The following is a 21,453-nucleotide window of genomic DNA, read 5'->3' as shown; positions in this document are numbered from 1 at the left end:
CGTCAAAGTTTGAAAGCAAAGTAAATGTAAACAAATGCCATACAGCCTCAAAACATGGCTAAAATGGTACCATGATTCAATCCATTGTCCCGTTTATGATTTTGAGAGTGGTTACATTTTTCGCAGCCCGTTCCCTCAGCTTTTTACCGGTGGGGAGTCCTCTTTTGTTATTGTTTCAACTACTTATTGTCCCTTTAAAAAACATATAGTTTACTTAACTTTACTTTGAAAGTAGTTTGCTACATCCTACATCCATTGAAAAATGATACGTAAATCCAAAATGGCGGACTACAAATCGCAAGTACAGATCACGTTGGGGTCACATTTTAAGAGTGTGTAAATTAGCCTATAAAACACAAAACATGATATTTCAGTGAGAATTAAGGCAGGTCTGGTGCTAAAAAAAAGAAAGGAAATGATTGCCTACTTCACCCATATTTTATTTTAGCAACAAAAAAAAAGTAGGGTGTAGATCCAGCAGTTGGCTGCACAGCTATGTGGCAATAACAACAACACAAACTACTGAAAACACTACCTAGATTCCAATTGATTTCAACTACCACTGGGAAATGTGGTGAAATTACTAGTTGAACATTATGTAGTTCACTACACACCAACACTGGTTACAGTGCACTTGTGCTGTGGGCACACCTATAGCTCCAATGCACTTGTGCTGTGGGCACACCTATAGCTCCAATGCACTTGTGCTGTGGGCACACCTATAGCTCCAATGCGCTCGTGCTGTGGGCACACCTATAGCTCCAATGCGCTCGTGCTGTGGGCACACCTATAGCTCCAATGCACTTGTGCTGTGGGCACACCTATAGCTCCAATGCACTTGTGCTGTGGGCACACCTATAGCTCCAATGCGCTCGTGCTGTGGGCACACCTATAGCTCCAATGCACTTGTGCTGTGGGCACACCTATAGCTCCAATGCACTTGTGCTGTGGGCACACCTATAGCTCCAATGCACTTGTGCTGTGGGCACACCTATAGCTCCAATGCACTTGTGCTGTGGGCACACCTATAGCTCCAATGCACTTGTGCTGTGGGCACACCTATAGCTCCAATGCGCTCGTGCTGTGGGCACACCTATAGCTCCAATGCACTTGTGCTGTGGGCACACCTATAGCTCCAATGCACTTGTGCTGTGGGCACACCTATAGCTCCAATGCGCTCGTGCTGTGGGCACACCTATAGCTCCAATGCGCTCGTGCTGTGGGCACACCTATAGCTCCAATGCGCTCGTGCTGTGGGCACACCTATAGCTCCAATGCGCTCGTGCTGTGGGCACACCTATAGCTCCAATGCGCTCGTGCTGTGGGCACACCTATAGCTCCAATGCGCTCGTGCTGTGGGCACACCTATAGCTCCAATGCGCTCGTGCTGTGGGCACACCTATAGCTCCAATGCGCTCGTGCTGTGGGCACACCTATAGCTCCAATGCGCTTGTGCTGTGGGCACACCTATAGCTCCAATGCACTTGTGCTGTGGGCACACCTATAGCTCCAATGCACTTGTGCTGTGGGCACACCTATAGCTCCAATGCACTTGTGCTGTGGGCATACCTATAGCTCCAATGCGCTCGTGCTGTGCTCCACCCACTCGGCAGTAAAGGCACAGAAAGCCTAGTAAATTGCAGGAGGGTGATAAAACAGCCATAAAACGCCAAACATAGTACATGAATCAATCAGCAAAGAGCGCCGGGTGTACTGTGTTGAGCTGGAGGAGCTGCTGAGAGGGAAATCATTTCTAGGGTTTAGCAGCTCAGTAGTTGCAAATCCCATACTAAAGGGCCAGGGGGCAGTGTGGGGCCAAGAGGGTAGGGCTGTTCCCTCCTCACCACACCCGAACCTCAGCAGGCAGGATGTGATCAGCCCCACCGCCACTGTTATATTTTTAACGCTATGAAACAAATGGGTTGATACACCCATTTGCAGTGTACACACTAATCTCACAATTTACAGTTAAACAAGCAAATAATGTGATTGAGTGGTAAGGCTATAGGCCTACTCTCAGTGGTGGGAATAGGGATCCCCAGCTTTCAAAACGTTTTCCCTGCAGAACGCTAACTGGGGCATTTTAAGAACTCATAGCATGTTGATTAAGGGGGTTGGGTTAAATGCGGAAGACACATTTCAGTTGAATGCATTCAGTTGTACAACTGACTAGAAATCCCCCTTTCCTTTCTTAGCCCTTGCCTTCTAGCCCGTCCCTCTCCTCCTGCCTCCTTCCCTCCCTCTTCCATCCTTCAGCCTCCCTGTGGTGGCTGCAGAAAGAGACGCCTGCTCAGTAGCACCTGGATTTATGTAGGGGAACCAGACACAGCAGGTGTTGTAAACTCAAGGCCCAGTGGGTCGGCAGTCAGTAGAATGGAGCAGCTTCAGGAGGGCTGTAAGTGTACCCAGTGGTCAGACTTTATTACAGACAGAAATACACCTCAGCCCCCCTTCAGTCTTTCACATCTCTCTCCCTCTCTCTTTCACTTCTCTCTCTCTCCCCCTCTTTCTCGCTCTCTCCTACTCTCTCTCCCCCTCTCTCAATATCTCTCTCTCTCTCCTAGTCTCCCTTTCTCCTCTCTCTCAATCTCTCCCTCTTTCTCTCGCTACCTTTCTCCCCCCCAGCCAATAGGAAACAGATGAGACACTTAGTCCGAGGCGGCCCTCCTTTGCCCTTCCTGTTGTCAAGGCAACACATCTGACATACATTTTCACATAGTTTGGAGTAAAGTCTCCTTTTTTTTTTTTCCAGCCGATCGTTTGAAAGTAACAACACACTCAGGAGAGGAAGTCTTTTCAAGTTGAAAGTAACACGTTTATTTAATACAGTTGGGATTAGGATAACGTTCTTGAACCTAGATATACTGTCCAGTAGCTCTGAGATGTGAAAGAGGTGTTTATTTCCCACCTTCTTACCCGGATCAATACTTCATCTCAGGGAAATAAAGACTATACCCTCCATGTTGTTTCCTGACCAGATAAAAGATGACACCTTAGTCTAGCGCCATCATGGAGGAAATGTAGTCAGGGTCATTATGAGGTGACAATAACGCGTTATAAGAGGGTAATAGGCCTGCATGCTTATGACAAGCGTTACATTATAACAGCATCATAATGCACCGTGCCGGCAAGCTTCAAGTGTTACAGATCAATTACATTTCCCTTCCTACTCTAGTTTAAACTGATCCCTTCCAAAATTGCATGATATACTGTACCTTTCCGACACGGCGTCAGACTTTTCTTTTTACAACGACTCACTGAAGCAAACCAGGTGGAGGCATGCCATCGTGGAGAGGCCAGTAGTGGAAACACAGGAAACACGTGATGTTGTCTCTCCTCTCTCTGCTCTCATCGTGTCTAGTAGATGGTCAAATGCTACGTGGTAAAACAGACCATTAAACCTTTGCCGTATCAATATTGTAACATGTATATCAGGCTGAGACAGGAAACCAGGGCAGGGTGCCACGATGGTTCAAAGGACTAGATACAGAGGGTAGTGAGAGAGAGAAGGGGAGAGAGGGAGGGTGAGTGGTGAGAGAAAGGAGAGAGTTGAGAGATAGAGAAGGGGAGAGGGAGTGAGAGATTTCATTTTGTATTATATCCTAATTATTTTGTGTATTGTATTGCTTTGGCAACATTTGATCATTCCTGTCATGCCAATAAAGTATATTTGAATTTGAGAGAGAGGAGGTAAAGTTGGTGAGGAAAGATGAGGGGAGCGTACTGGAGAGGGAGGAGGTGTCTGGTGGTGGAGAGCCCATCTGTTCTGTCTGCTCCCCAAATTCACTGACATTTCCTGGATACCTGCCACGCGAATCTGGGCTACTTTGGGAGATTGGCTTTATTTCTGGCCAACAGAGAGGAGAGAGATGGACTTGATGTAAAATGTTAGTATGGTGGCCTGTGTGGTCCAGCGGTGAGAGCCACTGACTCTGGCATACATGTATGAGTCGGCATGTTTCAAATCCATCCCACTGCCCTTTGACTCACACTTCCCTGTTTTTTCCGAACACAATCTCTTCAATAAAGAAAAAAAAAAGAAAAAAAAAAATACCTTCAACATTTTCGTTGATGTATTATGGTCATGTGGCTCTTCTCAACCACTAGAAATGAAGGATCTGATGATGACACTGTCTATTATCAAATACATTCTCAACGTAATCAAAGAAACTTCCTACTTCTATCCTCTTCTGATATAAAGGGCTTGGGGCTGTTGTGAATGCATTACGCATGCGGGTCATTCTATGAGAATGGTGGCTTTTTGAACAGCCAACTTTTACAAATTTGAAATCTATATTTTAAATCAAAACGTTTAGTCAGATAATAGTTAACCCCTTAACATTATAAATCAACTTAAATGACAGCTTAACATATTTTTACTACATTACATGAAAAATAAATGCTGGTGCTGCCTTTTTGTCACTGGTGTTACCTATATTTTAGGTGACAATTCAGGCTTTCCAGAATGTAATTTCAGTCTTTAATTTGCATATATAATCAAAGACAGAAAAGGTTCATGATAATACTAAGAAATTGGCACCAAATAGGGAATAGGGTGCCATTTGAGGCTCAAGCGAGGTGTTTAAAGAAAATGGAGGTCGCCAGCCGGGAATTGTGGGATCTTGGCTTGGATTAGTTGGTTGGATTAGTAATAATTGACTTTAAACATGTAACGTTCTATTGTCTGACATTTTTCCATTTGTACTATAGTTTTTCTTTTTTGTAACATTAGAAATAATTGAGGTCGAGTCGTCAAAATTGAATGATCACATCCTTAAAACGTTTACTAATGAATGTAGCAACAGTTAGGTAGATACAAAAAAACGTATTCAATTCAATTGGGCAACTCTGATGCCAGAACACCAATATCCCATACAGTATTACCAGTGGCACAATGTGAAACCAATGACAAACATAAGATCATTTCAAACACACTTTGTCAATTTATTAGCAATATTTTTAATTGCAAATCATTTCAGATTTCATGAGATGGATTGATTTAATATGAACAACAAAAGGAGGGTTATTGGTCAAAGATTAAGACCGAAAGAAGAAGCCTATTGACTAAAAATGTGTCTTTCATAACACAACATTGTCCACTAGAACATAAGACGCACTAACATGGAACATCAACTAAAACTGGTTTCCTAAAACCACACTGATACCAACATTTAGTTTGCAGTACAACATGTTCATGGATTTTTCCTGTATTGTTCTTCACTTTTACTTCAGATATGTCTGTCTTTGCCATGTTATTGTGTCGCGTCAGATCTCTTCAGAGCCAATCTCCATTGCTTTCTAGCTACTGACGGCGTCTTCACCAGTAGCCAGTTCACGTCTGCCACCTGTCATGCAGTCAGGTGCTCCTCCAAGTACTTCCAGATACTGTGGCAAATTTGATCTGATATTTTGTTCACTGGCATCAGGCAAACAATCTGGTCATCCCCATACCAGGTATCATCTCTAGGGCTTGGCCAGTAGAACTTGTCGACACCATTCCTGTGCTTGCACTTAACTTTGACATTATGTTCTTCAACCTCCAGTATAATGCCAGGGTTGTTGGTCGTAGTTCACGATATACCACTGTCCACTGTGGTGAGACTTGATGACATCTGGACGAAGTGGAGCTGAGGTATCCAGGTCGATGACATCTGGTTGTTGTGGAGGTGAGAGATCACGGCCATTAGCCCGGCATTGTCGGGAGGGTGACTTCTTGGGAGCCCATAACATGGGCAATCCCACATGCCTTCCGCTGCTTGGCAGAGACAACTTCTCTCTATATTTTAGGATGCCAGGTGTGATACTTACAACCTGGTGCATTCGCATGGTTCCTTTTACGGTAACCAGAGATACCTCAGACATCCTCTGCGCCTTTCTTTCCACCTCTTCCTCGCTGACATAATGCAACTGTATTTGACTAACAGAGTCCCTCAACTCCTGGTAGAAAGACATTGCATCCGTTGTGTCTCTCCCGTGGCGGACCAAGAGGTCGGCCGACCTCTTTAATGACCCCCCCCCCCCTCCCCCCACTCCATCCGGAGCACCTTTTCCTTGACTGGCCTTTAAAAGGTTCCACGTAGTCCCCTTGGAAGCCCTTCTTGTAAGGTTCTGTGCAAACCATGTAGAAGTTGCCCTTCTATTTATATTGTGTGGCAGGGACAACATTAAAGAAATGAAGGTGTTGCACGGCAGGGTGCTGGTGTTTTATCATGTCCAGGGTGGGGTCCAGGTGAGCCCATATGGCTGCTGGATCCATCCTTCTGCTGGGTGAGATGGTGCAGAAGGAGATAAGGGGCTCCTCTGCCACATAGAGGACACCAGTGTGGAAATTCAAATTGTTAACATATGAAGAAGGAGTGCACACTCACCGTGTGCTTTTCAAAATAGTCCCGTCTCCAATGAACCTTTGACCCAGGAAGAATTTGGCAAGGATGCTGCATTTTTTTCAAAGTGGTGTTTTTGATACATTTTAACGCTAGTGACATGAAATTGAGGGACATCTATTACTCGTAAATGATTTGTAATATTTATTTGATGTTTTTTAAGTAGTCCACTAAATAACTGTAATACTTTCCTTTGTATTATGGCATTTAAAGAGGGAGACAAATATATGTTTTAACTCTAAATATGTCACTAAACCATGACTCCTGATCCGAGGGACAAGCCAATTTCATGGTACTGACCGTGCTCTACAATGTACACAAAAAATAGTTTGCAATATAACTCTTACATATGTTTTGTTAAAACAAAAAAAAATAGTTTGGAGGTCATTATCTCACATTTTTAAGTGTTTTTCCTGGTGAATAAGGCCGGAACAGGAAAGCCACCATTTTCGTAGAATTACCCAGGCACACAATCCGGTGCATGCAAATATCCAGAGTAAGAAGGATTGATCATCTACACCACACTTAAACTACGTAAAACTAATCCTATGAGCATCAAAAGTCCACTGTGCTTCGTAAACCTGTTTCCTCTTGTGGAAAGGATTATTTTCTGAGTCAAAGGCACTTAAACATTTTTGCCAGATCCGACTCCTTGCTGAATCAATGAATATGAGAACCACATTTTGTGATGAAAGAAATATCACAGTTGGAAATCCAGAGGATTCCACAGGCTCTTAGAACACTAAGCCCCCATGAAAAGAGTGCGTTTCCTTCTAATGGCCAGGGTTCAAATAGTATTTGAAATCTTTACACATTCGATTGAGCCTGCCTGGGGTGCAAGATGAGCATTGTTTGCACTTTTGGAACTTCTCCACTTTTCCAGCTGAGTCAAGCACAGTTAAATTATTTGAAAGTAAAATCAAATCCTATTTGAACCCAGGTCTGGTGCATAGGTTAACATTAGACAGATTAGACAGTGGCCATTTCTTTTTTCTCTCCATTGCCAAATGTGGCTTCTCAGTTCTAAAGTCACAGCTGTTTAAAAAAAAAAACTTGATCCCCCATATTGAAAGCTCAAGTGTATAACACCATTCATTGAGAGGATGTAACGTTAGATACTTCATGGCGAAGCATTATGCTCGGATAGAGGGCAAGCAGAAACGGTTCTTCGGCTTGGCTCTAGCATGCCTTGATCAGTGGTGGGCGGTGGACATGCAGCACCCAGTCAGGGGGTTTGGGCAGGGCTAAGAGCCAGAGACCAGAACGTGTCTAGGCTAAATGTGAGCGGATTAGTGCTCACCACACATTCGACCTCTTTAGGAAATACAAGCCGATTTTTCAACGTAAAAGGGCGCCATTAAGTCTCTGTAGTAAAATGCAGGGACACATGATGTCTGAAACAGCCCAATAGTCAGGCAGCCGTGATTCCTTTGGGCCAAGGGAGGACAGGGGGCACAAAGCTGAGGGGAGAGGCAGGGGGCCTGAGGCTGGGTGATGGAGGATTGTCAGCCGTGATTATTTGGGGCAAAGGGAGGACAGGGGGCGCAAAGGGGCTAGGTGGTGATGAAGAATAAGATAGGGCCGAGGAGGAGGTGAGTACTCTTGACTGTCCTTCCGCTTATCTTTTAAGCCTCAGAATATCTACACTGGGCAGCTGTGTGTGTGTGTGTGTGTGTCCTCCCAGGTGAGGACATCATGGGATGCAGGTATCTGTTGAGTTTTCCACTGAGATCTAATGGTGACTGGCTGCATATCATTATCCTCCCAGTAAGCATATCTGTATCTTCACTCTGGCTGAGGCTCTGTTCCAACATCCATCCTAGCACACAACTTAGAACGAAGCTATGTATTGGCCATGTATTCTAACTGCTGTTCTAGGGTAGATATTAGACAATGACAACCTCCAAAAGGATCCCGTTTAAATGGCTGATCTACATAGCCTGTTTGTGGTACTTCAAAGTCAATCCCTGCTGAGAATGCATTTTCCAACACAAGAGAAGCTCATTATATTCCTTAATGAGCCTCTGAATCACATTGTGCAGCTGCCTGGTAACTTAGGCTTGTCTAATAGGATTTTACACATGGCAAAGAGAGCTCCATCCCATAAAAAAAAAAAAACGTCTTTGAACTGTTGTTAAAATGTTCAGGAAATGCATTGCGACAGTCCCTATCTCCATGTGTAATTTAGCAACATGGACGATAAAATGAATCAGGATTCATTTGGGTTTTAGAGCTCTCCTCTTAGCTGCTGCACTGTAAATAAGGAGGACCTGGATCGTATTCATTAGGGCACAATGGAATACGAAAGCGTCTTATTGGACAAGGTCGGGTAAATCTAGTTGTCTGTCCCTCCCTGTTTTAGTACATTTTCTTCCATTTGGAGCCTGATGAATACTATCCATTGTTCAGTCGCTGCACGGTGGTCAAGAAGAAAAACTAATTGGTCAAATCCATAGTAGTGGTTACAGTCCAAAGAGTCACACTATTTCATTTGATGGACCCCATACTTTTGCTTCTAGCAACGTATTACGTTCTTATAATGTATTGCTACGGAGAAACACTTTTAGTTTATAACAACGTAATAACAATTGTTAGAACAATGAGCTAATTCCAGCTATTTGTGCCTCTTATTTAACTACTCACCAAATTACTAATGTATCATCTCAAACTTGCAGGAATATAAACTTCTGTTGTATTGGAATATATTCAGCAAAATATTCTATTATACAATTACTAAAACATTGGAACCGTTGTGTGTGTGCCTGCATTGCATATTAATTCATTACCCCCCACCCCCCCACCAATCATGAACGGCATACTTAATGCTTTCAATCTTCTTTCTCTCCCTTTCTTAGCTGCAAATGAATTGATGATGTCATTACAGGACAAGCCAGATCACCATCCTCAACAGATGGCAGAGAAACAGAGCTGGATCGTTGAAATCTAGAAGGGGATCAATATTCAGAAGCCCATGGTAACACTGAGTATGACACCGGCTGTATTAACATGGAAATATCATGCAGTATCTCCAGTAACTCGGCTTTCCTTCTTTGCTGGTTTCATTTGGTGAGGAGAACTCGAATGACCCCTGTCCCACCACATGTAGGTTCCTCAACAACAACATAACAAAGACATGCCCATAAGAATCTGGCGCTGCTATCAATTTAATCTCTCCCCCTCTCCCCTTTCCTCCCCCTCTCCCCTTTCCTCCCCTTCTCCCCTTTCCTCCCCCTCTCCCCTTTCCTCCCCCTCATCTCTCCTTTACTGGATTCTCCCTCTTCTCTCAGGGCTAGTCAGTCGGTTCACACTCTTGCCTCCGGCATGTAACTCTAGCTCGCCTGTTTAAATTATATCTGCTCGTAGGGGCCAAGAATTAGCATTTACATTTTATTGGAAGCACTGAGATTTAGAGCGAGGGGTATATCAGCTCTGAGCAGACAGAATTAGTTAACAATGCATTACCTGCCTTTTATGGCAGCTATAACTCTCTGCCCTGGTCAGCGGAAGAGATGAAGGGGAGGAGGGAGGAAAAGAAGGATGGAGGAGGGAAGGGAGTCGGCGGACCGGGTTGGTCCCAATCCCGCCAGGGGAGGGGGAGAGTCCTAATTGGAACACTATTCTCTATACAGTGCAAAAACGCTACACACTGAGATTGGAGAAGCTCTCTCCGTGGCCTTCTCACTGCACATTAACCAATGATGGTGAGTCAAATTAGCCGCATCACTCTGCAATCACCATACGGATCAGTGATACTGCACTGTGCTGTGAGAAGCTGATGCCAGAGAATAGGTTCAAATACTATTCAGTCTTTCAAATACTAAGTGCTTGCGCTAGCCTGCCTGGAGTGCCAGATGGGTGGGGTTTGCCATTTTGGAACTATTTATTTGGTCCATTTAAGCCCGGGAAAGATCAATCAAACACAGATAAGGTATTTGAAATTATTTCAAATAGTAATTGAACCCAGGTCTGGTTCTGTGCTGTGAGAGGCTGAAGCAGAAGCCGTCACTCACCCACAGAACAACAGCTGGAGGACAGCTATGCAGACCTGATCAGAATACCAGAAGGACCACATGACATGGCATTGGTCTCAGAGATATTCCGACACAGAGCCCCTATTGAAATACAGTATCATTATTACTCAACATTTAACAGCAAAATACAATAATAGATGCTGTATAAATTCAGTTGCCGTGTGTGTGTGCTGTTGTTGAACAGGCCATGTAATATTGATCAAGCCCACTGCAGCCATCCTTCCCTTCCTGACTAACAACCCCAGCTGCACAGTAGCCCCCTCAACACTCATTTGTGATGATGTGCAGCAAGACAACCAAGCGCTTCCACAGGCAATGCCCTCTGGAACTCATTTACACTGAAAGTAACACAAACACACGATATACGGCACGGGCTGTGCTTGGGGAGGCTGGCGCGTACGCTTTTAATGACAGAAAGCAACCCACACACACTTAATGGTACATGTGCTCAGTCAATTTGTCATGTCTGCTTACACTCCATGACATCACTGCAACAATCCTCACCTGAAATCCATGTACTGTATTTTAACAGTACACAACAGATACACACAATACCGGGGTGTAATATTAGTGCCTGATCTAGCTAGACAGCAGATTTTCGTCCGTAGTCCCTGGCTGGTTTGATTCAACCTACTCTGTAAGACTGCTCATATATTTCCAGAGATGCCTCAGCCTTATTCACCACACACATCATGGACAGAGAAAGCGGCCCTGGTCCTGACTAAGGATGCGTTATGATTCTGTACCCTTCTCCAGAAGTGTGTACTTCCTTCACTCCCCCTCATGCATTGGATTGGCGCAAGCACGGTTGGAGTGAGTTTCCACTTTATTCCTTACACCAGACAGTCCAGTCCTTTTAAATCCATAAAGGCAGGTGTACAAGTGAACACTTTGGGAGAATAGTCCATCTGAACATGGGGAGTACTACAGCTCTCCTCTCCCACTGCACCACTCCAAGTTCTTCAGCAGAGTGAGCAGACAACTCCAGGTTCCATAAAACCCCCTTCTGGACTTAATGGTCCCACAGGCTGGATCATTTACGGGTGACCTTTGCATTCCATTTGGAGTGGAAGAACTTTTTCATGTTTTTTTTATTTTTTATTCTACCGCCATAAATGTAGCTAGCTAGCGATATATATATATATACAGTATGGAGAGAGAGAGAGAGAGACCATTGCATCAACGAGCATGGGCGGATTGGCCGTCTGGCAATTACTTAGAACGATAATCTTTTATTGGGGTGGGATGGGCCAAAAATGGACACGGCCGGCGGCCCATGAGCCTGTTTTTTTCTGACCTTTGCGCTATTTCTCTGTTGTCGTAATGATTCCATATTGAGCATTTGGCTGACCATCAAACGCACCAAAGAGAGTGAGACGTGCTCTGACTCTCAGTAAAAACAGAAAAACGGAAGGATGGTGCAGGAAAAAGTTAAACCAAAAAAAGGGTTTGAGGCTGACGCTGCCAAACGTGTGAAATTAGCCAACTTATTTTCTAAAAGTTCTGGTTCTGCTGGTCCGAGTGCTGTGTCTGTGAGGTCATGACAGATCACATTCTGTGGGTGCAGTCGAGGTGGGAAGAAAACAGAACGACACACTCACTCAGAAATTCATCTGCATTCACATAAACTAGTCCCGGCATCATTATTCTACAATCACAGGTTTTATATTGAATTAAAAACCAGAGAAAGGGAGAGACCAACAGTTCCTTAATGTATCCATTGGCTACAGCCAAAACATTAAGGACCTGGCAGTCACCCTCTCTCCTTCTATTGAATTACATGTTGCCTAATATTTAAACACTTCTAAAGTGGACTGACGGACGGTGTGGGACCCTTGAAATATGTAGTTACGCTGTTATATGGTAGTACATGAGCCAATGGTTATCTAGTAGGTGTTCAGTGATTTTCTTTGTCGAATATACAGTATGTGCTTAAAATAAAGTGTTACCCATTCTGGTAGTGAATGAATAAAGGTCCTTAATAAACCATTTAGAAAAGGCATTAATAAATTGTGTGTTCACCATTTATTTATAATTACGCTCACATTTAACCATTTGCTAATCATTAGTAAAGTATTTTACAGTTCCTAAAGAGAGTGCTATTTTACACTATATAAATACTTTGAGCGACCAGTGTAATTTCTCACAAAAAGATGGACACGCCCTTGATAGACATTCCTGCAGTACCTGGTAAAAGAACGAGCACACAACACAGGACGTTAAAAGCACTATATAGACGTGTGAATAACTAGCTTACTAAACATTTACAAATGTGGGAGTAATTATTATTCAACGGTGAACAAATGGTTTGCAGATATCAAACTGGCAAGACCACACTGCCTGTGTTGCTAGGCATCACTGGGACCAGAAGACCACACTGCCTGTGCTGCTCGGCATCACTGGGACCAGAAGACCACACTGCCTGTGCTGCTCGGCATCACTGGGACCAGAAGACCACACTGCCTGTGCTGCTCGGCATCACTGGGACCAGAAGACCACACTGCCTGTGCTGCTAGGCATCACTGGGACCAGAAGACCACACTGCCTGTGCTGCTCGGCATCACTGGGACCAGAAGACCACACTGCCTGTGCTGCTCGGCATCACTGGGACCAGAAGACCACACTGCCTGTGCTGCTCGGCATCACTGGGACCAGAAGACCACACTGCCTGTGCTGCTAGGCATCACTGGGACCAGAAGACCACTCTGCCTGTGCTGCTCGGCATCACTGGGACCAGAAGACCACACTGCCTGTGCTGCTAGGCATCACTGGGACCAGGAGACCACACTGCCTGTGCTGCTCGGCATCACTGGGACCAGAAGACCACACTGCCTGTGCTGCTAGGCATCACTGGGACCAGAAGACCCCACTGCCTGTGCTGGGCCCAGCAACATCCTAGTACCTATACCTGTAATTAACGCTTAGGATGGTGGGGGACATATGACAGCCAGGCACTTATAGTTGCAATAAGAAGTTAGGCTTTTAAAGGTATGAGCCAATGGTCATCTATTAGGCATTTATTAAGTAGTCATTATCTAAAAAGTGTTTATTTATTCACAACTTGGATGTTGCTGGGTCCAGCACAGAAAGACACAGATGTACTGCCTGTTCCTTAATGTTGGCACTATATGTAACAACCTATAGTTGTGAGTTGTATCGCCAGTGGTGCGTTTACACTTCGTCTCAAATACGAGCTGGTTAAAAGGAGGAGTAAATGTCACAGGTAGTGATAAACGCTGTACTATACGCGTGTGTGTGTGAGGGTGTTTTCCTGACCACCATGTGATCAAAGCAGGAGTTACTCTAGGGCCTGGTTGTAGCCTCTTCATACAGACCAGGTGGAAGAGAATATTCCATTGAATTAGCTCAATATTCAGAGTTGGACTAATGGAGGCAATATTCCATCTGTCATCTAGATGGTACTCTTGAATTCAACAGTTTCTTGAAAGTCTAAAATAGTCTAGGCGATGTATAAATCAACTATTAGTATATCAATCATTGACTCTCTCGATAGATATAAATGCATATTCTCTGTAATGTGGGGAAATGAGATTAGTTTATGAGCAATAAATACTCAATGAGGTCCGTTTCAGGATTTCCTTTGACATAGCAAATGGCTCCATCTGGTGGTTAAATATGACTTAGTGCACAGCAGTCTAGCAGAAACATCACCAGTCCGTTGAATGTTGAAAACAGTTTACTACAATACATATAAAACCCAAATTTCAGAGCATAAAAAAAAAAATTGGTGAGATACACCAAAACGTGGAACACTTTGAAAAAAAGAAAAGGGTCAAAAATGGACTACAAATGAAAATCTTTTGAGTAATTATAAATAAAAATGAAAAACAGAAAACCGTTACATTTGTCCTAAACAGAGATGGTTCTGAAGAGAGAAGGATATCGAAGTAATCTTTCACTTGTTTCTATTACTACAGTGACAAGACAACTCAGGACTCAGTTGCTCCTTAAATTGTTATTTTTTTTGAGTGGGAAAACATCACAAATTGAATACGAGAATATTTGATCACAATACATAGCAATAGCACTCTGTCCATCATCAACTCAATGGTAGAGGCTACAAATATACTGGAATACTTTGCCTCTATTCTGTGACTAAACAAACTTGCTCTTTTACCACACATTTGGATAGATCATTGAACACAAACTCAATGCTCTCATTACTACATTCAACACAAGGGGTGGAAAGCCAAAATGGACAGAATAGGTAAGTTAAAACAAACCTGTAATATGAAGTCAATGATGTGGATAACATCATCCCAAAACATTCAGTATTTAGCATTAACAGGGATGACAAAACTAGAAATTCAGGTCAGGACAAATGATCTTTCTACAAGTGGAACAAATACTCTGTAGGTGGTGTGGATTTAACCACTTAATACTCTAAATAAATCAAAAATCATTGACGGGGGATTTAAAAAAATGTTCAAATAGATTTATAAGCATTCCCAAGAAGGAACACTGTCTGGAGGTAAGCCCCGATCTGCCTTATCCCATTCGCTCACGCAGGGGACTGGGCAGGACACGTCGGCCCGAGCCATTTAGCCCCAGGGTGGCATACCTTGATCAAATCAATCAGTATGCTTGTATGGTGTCACTTTCTACTGCAGAGCATGTGGCATGCTGATTGTCAACTGACTTCTGATCTAAGGGCCGGGTTCCAATTCAGCACTGCTGTGATAATATCATTCACATTTACAAATAAAGATGGCTTGAAACATTGGGTACAACTTTTGAAGTGGCCCGTCTGTGCATCTGTAATATTTGCTTCATTGTGCTTGTTGTGGTGATAAAATTGTCTGATTTAAAATAAAAATGAGTAATCGGAAGAATCCAATTCCAAGTTAGGAAAAAGCAGCTACTCCGACTAAATATGTTCATGATCTTAGCAATGGAATCAGAGCTACATGATTACTTGACCTACAGAACAGCTACATAACAGAAGCCGATGGACAAAAGAGTTCAAATTTTAAAATGTAGGCCATAAAAAAAATAAAAAATAAAACTTAGTCCAGCCACAGTACTAGTGAAAAATTGGAGAAATAAAACAAGACATGAAGTACTTGGAGGGGACAATATTGACCTTAAAACATCAAAAGGTGGACTAAAACTACTGAACAAAAAAAATAAGCAGATTTTCTACCAAGGTGATCAGAGTACGATAAAACTATTTTATCTACGGCATAACTACTGTTATTGTCGAGGTTTGATAAGACTTGGAAGACATCTTGTCATGTCATCTTCCCATGTCATCTTCCCAGGGCAAACATGTCGAGGGCTCGTATTCAAAGTTTCCACCAAAGTGCCCGATCTAGGATCATTTTATTTTTTGGACCTTTTAGATAACAATGAATAAGAATATACGGACAGGTGGGTCAGCTCTCCTACTCTGAGACGCTCGATTTGTGAATGCTCTATGAAAGTCCCCCCTACTTCTGCTATGGATCATGTCCCATGCCGTTTTTGAACGGGATTCCAGAGTACATCAAATTCATGAAAAAGGGCTTAAAGAGACATGTAAAATCTTATTAGTAGCTTAATTTACTCCGAACTGATGGCTTTCATGAAGGTAGAAGTAAATTAATCCACGTAAACAAATATATGCGTAGGATGGCGGCGCACAATTGGCCCAATGTCGTCCGTGTTAGGGGTTTGGCCGGGGTAGGCCGTCATTGTAAATAAGAATTTGTTCGTAACTGACTTGCCTCGTTAAATAAAGGTTCAATAAAAATAAAAAACTTCTTTTTTTTTAACCCTTTCATGATTTACTCTTGAATCGCATTCAAAAACTGCAAGTACATGATTCAGGAAGTAGGCGGGAATTTCATACAGGGCACTGGACCATGCTTTGATAGACGTGGCCACTATTAGTTAAGACGACTACCTTCAAGTCACCTTAAGATGGCTGCCAGTACCTAGACAGGGTACCACAGAATCAAGAATCGTACTTACACAAAAATATAGAAAGGGAATAAAGCAAGAGGAAAGACAAGCCGTCCCCAGTAGCGAGCGCAGCCAGCCTGTTTCACCACCTCCAAAACCCGCAGTCTTCCCTCATCCTTCTCAGTTTGTGTGTAAAATGGCTAGATTGGGCTCTTTGTTATTCAGGGACATTAACCTGTACACTGGGGCACAGAGGGAGGTATCATGAAGAAGTGGGCAGTGTCGTCCATCGTTGGTTTGTGTGGTTTTTGTTATGGTCATTAGCAAAGGGGGGCTTTCAGTCCCTAATCGCACTCAAATCCTCCATGTTGCCTTAACTCTTCACTGTTGTCAGAGCTGTAAAGGTAGAAGCAATGTGGTGGAAAATATACCACTACAGTACTTACACCTACCCAAGCCATAAAAGAGAAAAGGAAAAAGGCTATCATAAAAAAAAGTGTTAAGGACAAGGAGAGGAATAGGGTGCGATTAGGTACTGGCTATATGAGTGTCTCCAGGTCATCCCTGCAGGGGGGGGGGGGGGGGGGTCAGTGACCATTTCTGTGACGACACTTCCTGCTTACATGCTCACAGCGCCCTTCTCCTTCTTATCCCCGTCTTCATGCCAGGTGAGGCGCTCTTCGTAGAAAGCTATGACGATCTGCGGGCACTTGTGATTGGCCTCCTTGGCCAGCACCAGATCTGCCTCATCAGAGTCCTTCCTGTAGCGAGAGGAAATAAACATGATTTATTTCCAGGCCTATTACCATGCCGATGTAAAGGGAAGACTCCCCAGTAGGCTGCTTAGGAAATAACGACAATTCACGATGTCACAAGACTGGATCAAGAAAACTAGAAAGCTCTTAGACCCACTGTCTTGAAGAGGAATAGTTAACAAAAATCTACTTTAAGTGAGCAGCCACTTCAATTAATCAGTTTTCGGCCACACGTTTGAAGACATTCTTTAGTGGACGACATATGTCTAAGTACTCAACGCTCACCACTTCATAAGGAACATGAGGTCTCCACAGGAGTCTGTGGCTCCAATAATCTTCTCTGGTTCCAGACCTCTCTCAAAGCCTCTCGCAATCAGGACGTCATCCTGGAAGACAGGAGAAATTACCAGTTATACCGCTGATCATCTCTATGTTGTACATTAGAAGTGAAATTTAGGCACCACCGCAGGAAACAAGCACAGACAACAGTTGTATTTCACAAAGCCTTTGTCATTCTAGTGACGGTAAGCAACACCCAAAAGCTCAACTATTTCAGTTTGAAATGAGGCGTCTTCAGTTGGTTATAAATATGCAAATGGTAGTTCTCCAGGAAGATCAAGCTTTTGTTCTAGCCAACAATAACAATGCTGCAGCACTTGGTTGGACACTTAAGAGGTCATTTAAAAAAGAAAAAGAAATGTAAGTGTTGAATGGCCTATCAGTGAGCTACAAAAGCTGGAGGTAATGAATCTCAATAGTCACCCCCTTTCATAAAGTGATGACCTGTTTTGTAGATTTGCATGTGGCAGGCAATTCACATAGCTCTTATGTAGTGTTAAGAACCAAGCCTGGTCTATGTCCCCCCCCCGCTTGATTTGTCTGTACCCCCCTCCCCCCTTATTTTTGCACTTTCACACACGCTGCTTCTACTGTTTATTATCCTGTTTGCCTCTTTTACCCCACCTACATATTGCCGCAACTACCTCGTACCGGTACTCCTCGTATATAATCTCATTATTGTTATAGTGTGTTACAGTTTCCCATTCTCAAAAGTCTTAATTTCTAACTCCACATTGTTGGGAAAAGTCTCGTAAGTATGCATTTCACAGTAAAGTCGTAGTCGGCACACGTGACAAATACATTTCTATTGGATTTACAAACAACTCATTCTTGCAGGTTTTTTTTGGGCGGGGGGGAGACTTTGTCCACACCAATTCACGAGGTAGGTTACGCACCTCTTTTTTCCGTTTGGGCTTATTGCTGCTCCCCTCCTCATCATCATCGTCAGAGTTTCTCCTCTTGCTGCTGCCTTCCTTGCCACGGCCTGATGATCCCGCACTGGACTTGGCTCCTCCGCTGCCGGGGGTGGCACCGCCGCTAGGCTTCTTGTAAGTCTTCATAAACTCAGCAATGAGCTCGGGGCAGCCGAGATTCTTCTCTGGCTCCCATGTGTTGTGTTTTCTGCAAACAATAAACGCATGGTCATAGCAAGAACAAAATATATTCGATTGGTGAAACCATTCCCATCACCTAAGCCCCATTTAGAGTCAGAAAAATACACGCACTGGCCGTTTCACATGGTCTCCAATTCATTTCGTTACACCCAACCCTTGGTGTGCACGAGTTAAAGCATTGTGCAGAGCATGGAGGTAACCAAAACATTTCAGCACTGGAAGCCACGAAAAATCAATAGCAATATGAATGGTTAGGGGTAGAAATTAGCTAGCTACTGGAAACATCGTAAAATAATAAAGATTCTTCTTCTGGGGATTTTCATCTAAATGTTATCAATGGAAGGGTCTTTTAAAGTTCTAATGTTTTGTCTGCAGGTGCTACAAAGCAAAAGTTAGTGTCATTTGAAGCTTTATGGCTTGTAAACATGAATATTGAAAATATACTATTTTTGATATATCAATACAGCTGCATTCCTAACATGTAAAAGACCCAACCTGCCCCACGTCAGCCCTTGGGGAATATCCATGGCCATCTTTGCCGTTGGTCCAAACAATTAGCCAAGCAAGGGAAGTTGGCAACGTAAGCACGTCAGCCCCTGTTTGTGATAAGAGTGTGCAATTCTGTTCACACCGGGGCCTGAAATGTCCCATAATAACATTTGGGATGATTGTACATCCGCTAAGAAAGGCCTACCAAAATGTAAAAACCAACATCAATATGGAGAAGTCAGCATACAAGTGTAAGCAAAAATGGACGAAGACAGCACAAACATCTCGGAAAAGTGTTTAGTTGGCTTAGGAAACCTCAGCTAACGCATACAACTTTCCCTGACATCACACTTACCCATCATTTTTGATTGACCTGATACCATCATAGTTGACTGTAGCTCATATAAAGCACACCATGATGACTGAAAACAACCATAGGATGAACGAGTGGCGATTTCCAGACAAGGGCGGTCCAATTAAAAGTAATCAAGTGTACACTTAATTTGAGGGTCTGTCCTTTACGTGTTTGGAATGCAGCTATTGTTTAACATAATATACAAGTTCCAGGGTGGGATCTCTGATAGTTTTAAAGTTACAGCCCGTAACTTCTGAGGGTGTCTCAGGGGGAGTTGGATATGCAAAAAAAAAAAATTCCCACCCACACATGCGTAGTTAAACACATTTCAGGGCTCTGCAGCGTGACCATTTTACTCACATATGCACCTAAATATTTTGCTTTGTGACCTGAAATGATGGATTTTGGCTTTATTGCTTCAAATGTTTTTCTTTGTGCACGTTTCTAGTTTGGCGCACACGTGCTCCTTGTGTACAGTTCCGCTTGTACATGTGTGAAATCGTACACACGCAAAGTTATTTTATGTTCAACAATATTGAAAAGCGAGCAGAATCAAAATACTACACACATTACAGAGCAAGCAGTAAAGCTTTATATGACAACAACTGATTTGTAGCACCTACTGATGTCCAACATTTTACATTTTTTATTGAACTAAAAAAAAACAGGTAGGCAAGTTGAGAACAAGTTCTCATTTACTACTGCAACCTGGCCAAGATAAAGCAAAGCCGTTCTCAATTAATTATTTCTCAAATATATGTCAACAATACTTTCTCTAAAAGGTCCCTGCCATGGATTTACACTTCTTTAAAATCTCATTTTGTTCTAGTTTCGTGAAGAACCACCCAGATGGACTTACTCTGAATAACCTTTCCACTTAAGGAAGAATTCAACTCGGCCCTTCACCGTCCTTCTGTCCAGAACCTTCTCCACAATAAATTCTTCCTCTTCTGAAGATGAGCCCGAGGCATCATCATCATTTTCACGAGTCTTCTTTCCCATGATTTGGTAGCGGTACCTCAAATGAGTTAAGGGGCACGTCCCAACTTGGAAATGGAAAGTTTGAAATAAAACCTAGAAAACGTAGAAACAAAGTTAAGAAATGCGTGCAATGTAATACATTGGTCAGCTGTTCATTGCTACTAACTAGCTACAACAGATAACTAAACCTAACTAGTATAAAACCATGATACAGCTGATCGTCCGTTTAAAGGGAATCAAATCGAATTAAAAACCACGTTAGGTTAACGTTTGCTAAATTAGCCAACACGGCTAGCTGGCAAGCAGATGCTTTGCTTCCTTGATACAACACATGGCCTGTTCCCTAAAATAAATAAGGGTGCATTACCTAGTTATCCAATTGTCGTTCTAATCCGTTCCAGTTTGCCAACGATAATGTAACATTTACAGTACATAGAGGCATTGCAATCTAGCTAAATAGCCCTAAACGCATGTAAGACTTGTGTTTGTCCCAACCCCCGCTTGGCTAGCATGAGAATGAGCTAGCTAGCTGTTCGCCACCGGCTAACGTTAACAATGTATCAAGCGTTATCCTCAATACTTTTTGCTTGAGATGGATTGATTGAAATGGGGGAAGGGGGGTTGTAAAACTAGCGAATTATTAGTTAAGTAGCTAAGAAATTGCTATATGTATTTACTCACCCGTGCTAGCTTTAGCGGTTTACTGGTTCGTTTTCTTGACGCTGTTGCTGGGCTTTTCGTTTCCCCTCCCCAAACGACTTGCTTGTTTGCCTCGCCGTGCGAGAAAGCGAGCGCCAAAATGCACAATGGCAGACCGTGCACGATCACGAAACCGTCAAAGCCAAATAACTAGGAGTTAATCAGTAAATGTTGTAGCTATGTTCACTTAGGAAATATGCGGACGTATTTTTGGTATTACTTCTATCAAATAGCCTATTTGCTTAAATTTACACAGACTAGCCTGGGAATGGAATGGAATTGAAGTGACGTCTACATAACGTTTTAATAAAACGTAAGCCCACACCCACCACCGGCTGGTATCGTTTTGTTATTGGACATTGCTGATAATTGACTGTAAAATACCCAATCGGAGTTGCAGCG

General features: G+C 43.1%; 1 protein-coding gene across 1 annotated transcript; it reads right to left on the bottom strand.

Annotated features, from left to right (window-relative positions):
• Positions 1 to 14,093: 14,093 nt before the first annotated feature.
• LOC115102537 (chromobox protein homolog 5-like) lies at positions 14,094 to 21,355 on the bottom strand. Its single transcript, XM_029622601.2, has 6 exons — positions 21,034 to 21,355; positions 20,231 to 20,445; positions 18,309 to 18,534; positions 17,359 to 17,459; positions 16,942 to 17,079; positions 14,094 to 16,560 (listed from the first exon to the last, which is right to left on the bottom strand). The coding sequence occupies exons 2-6, from the start codon at positions 20,371 to 20,373 to the stop codon at positions 16,536 to 16,538; spliced, it is 633 nt and encodes a 210-aa protein (XP_029478461.1). The 5' UTR covers positions 20,374 to 20,445; positions 21,034 to 21,355; the 3' UTR covers positions 14,094 to 16,535.
• Between the last annotated feature and the right edge of the window lie 98 nt (positions 21,356 to 21,453).

Source organism: Oncorhynchus nerka, linkage group LG20 (assembly GCF_034236695.1).
Source record: "Oncorhynchus nerka isolate Pitt River linkage group LG20, Oner_Uvic_2.0, whole genome shotgun sequence".
NCBI lineage: Eukaryota > Metazoa > Chordata > Actinopteri > Salmoniformes > Salmonidae > Oncorhynchus > Oncorhynchus nerka.
The sequence above is the reverse complement of the archived record's forward strand: the minus strand, read 5'-3'. Positions and strand labels throughout refer to the sequence as shown.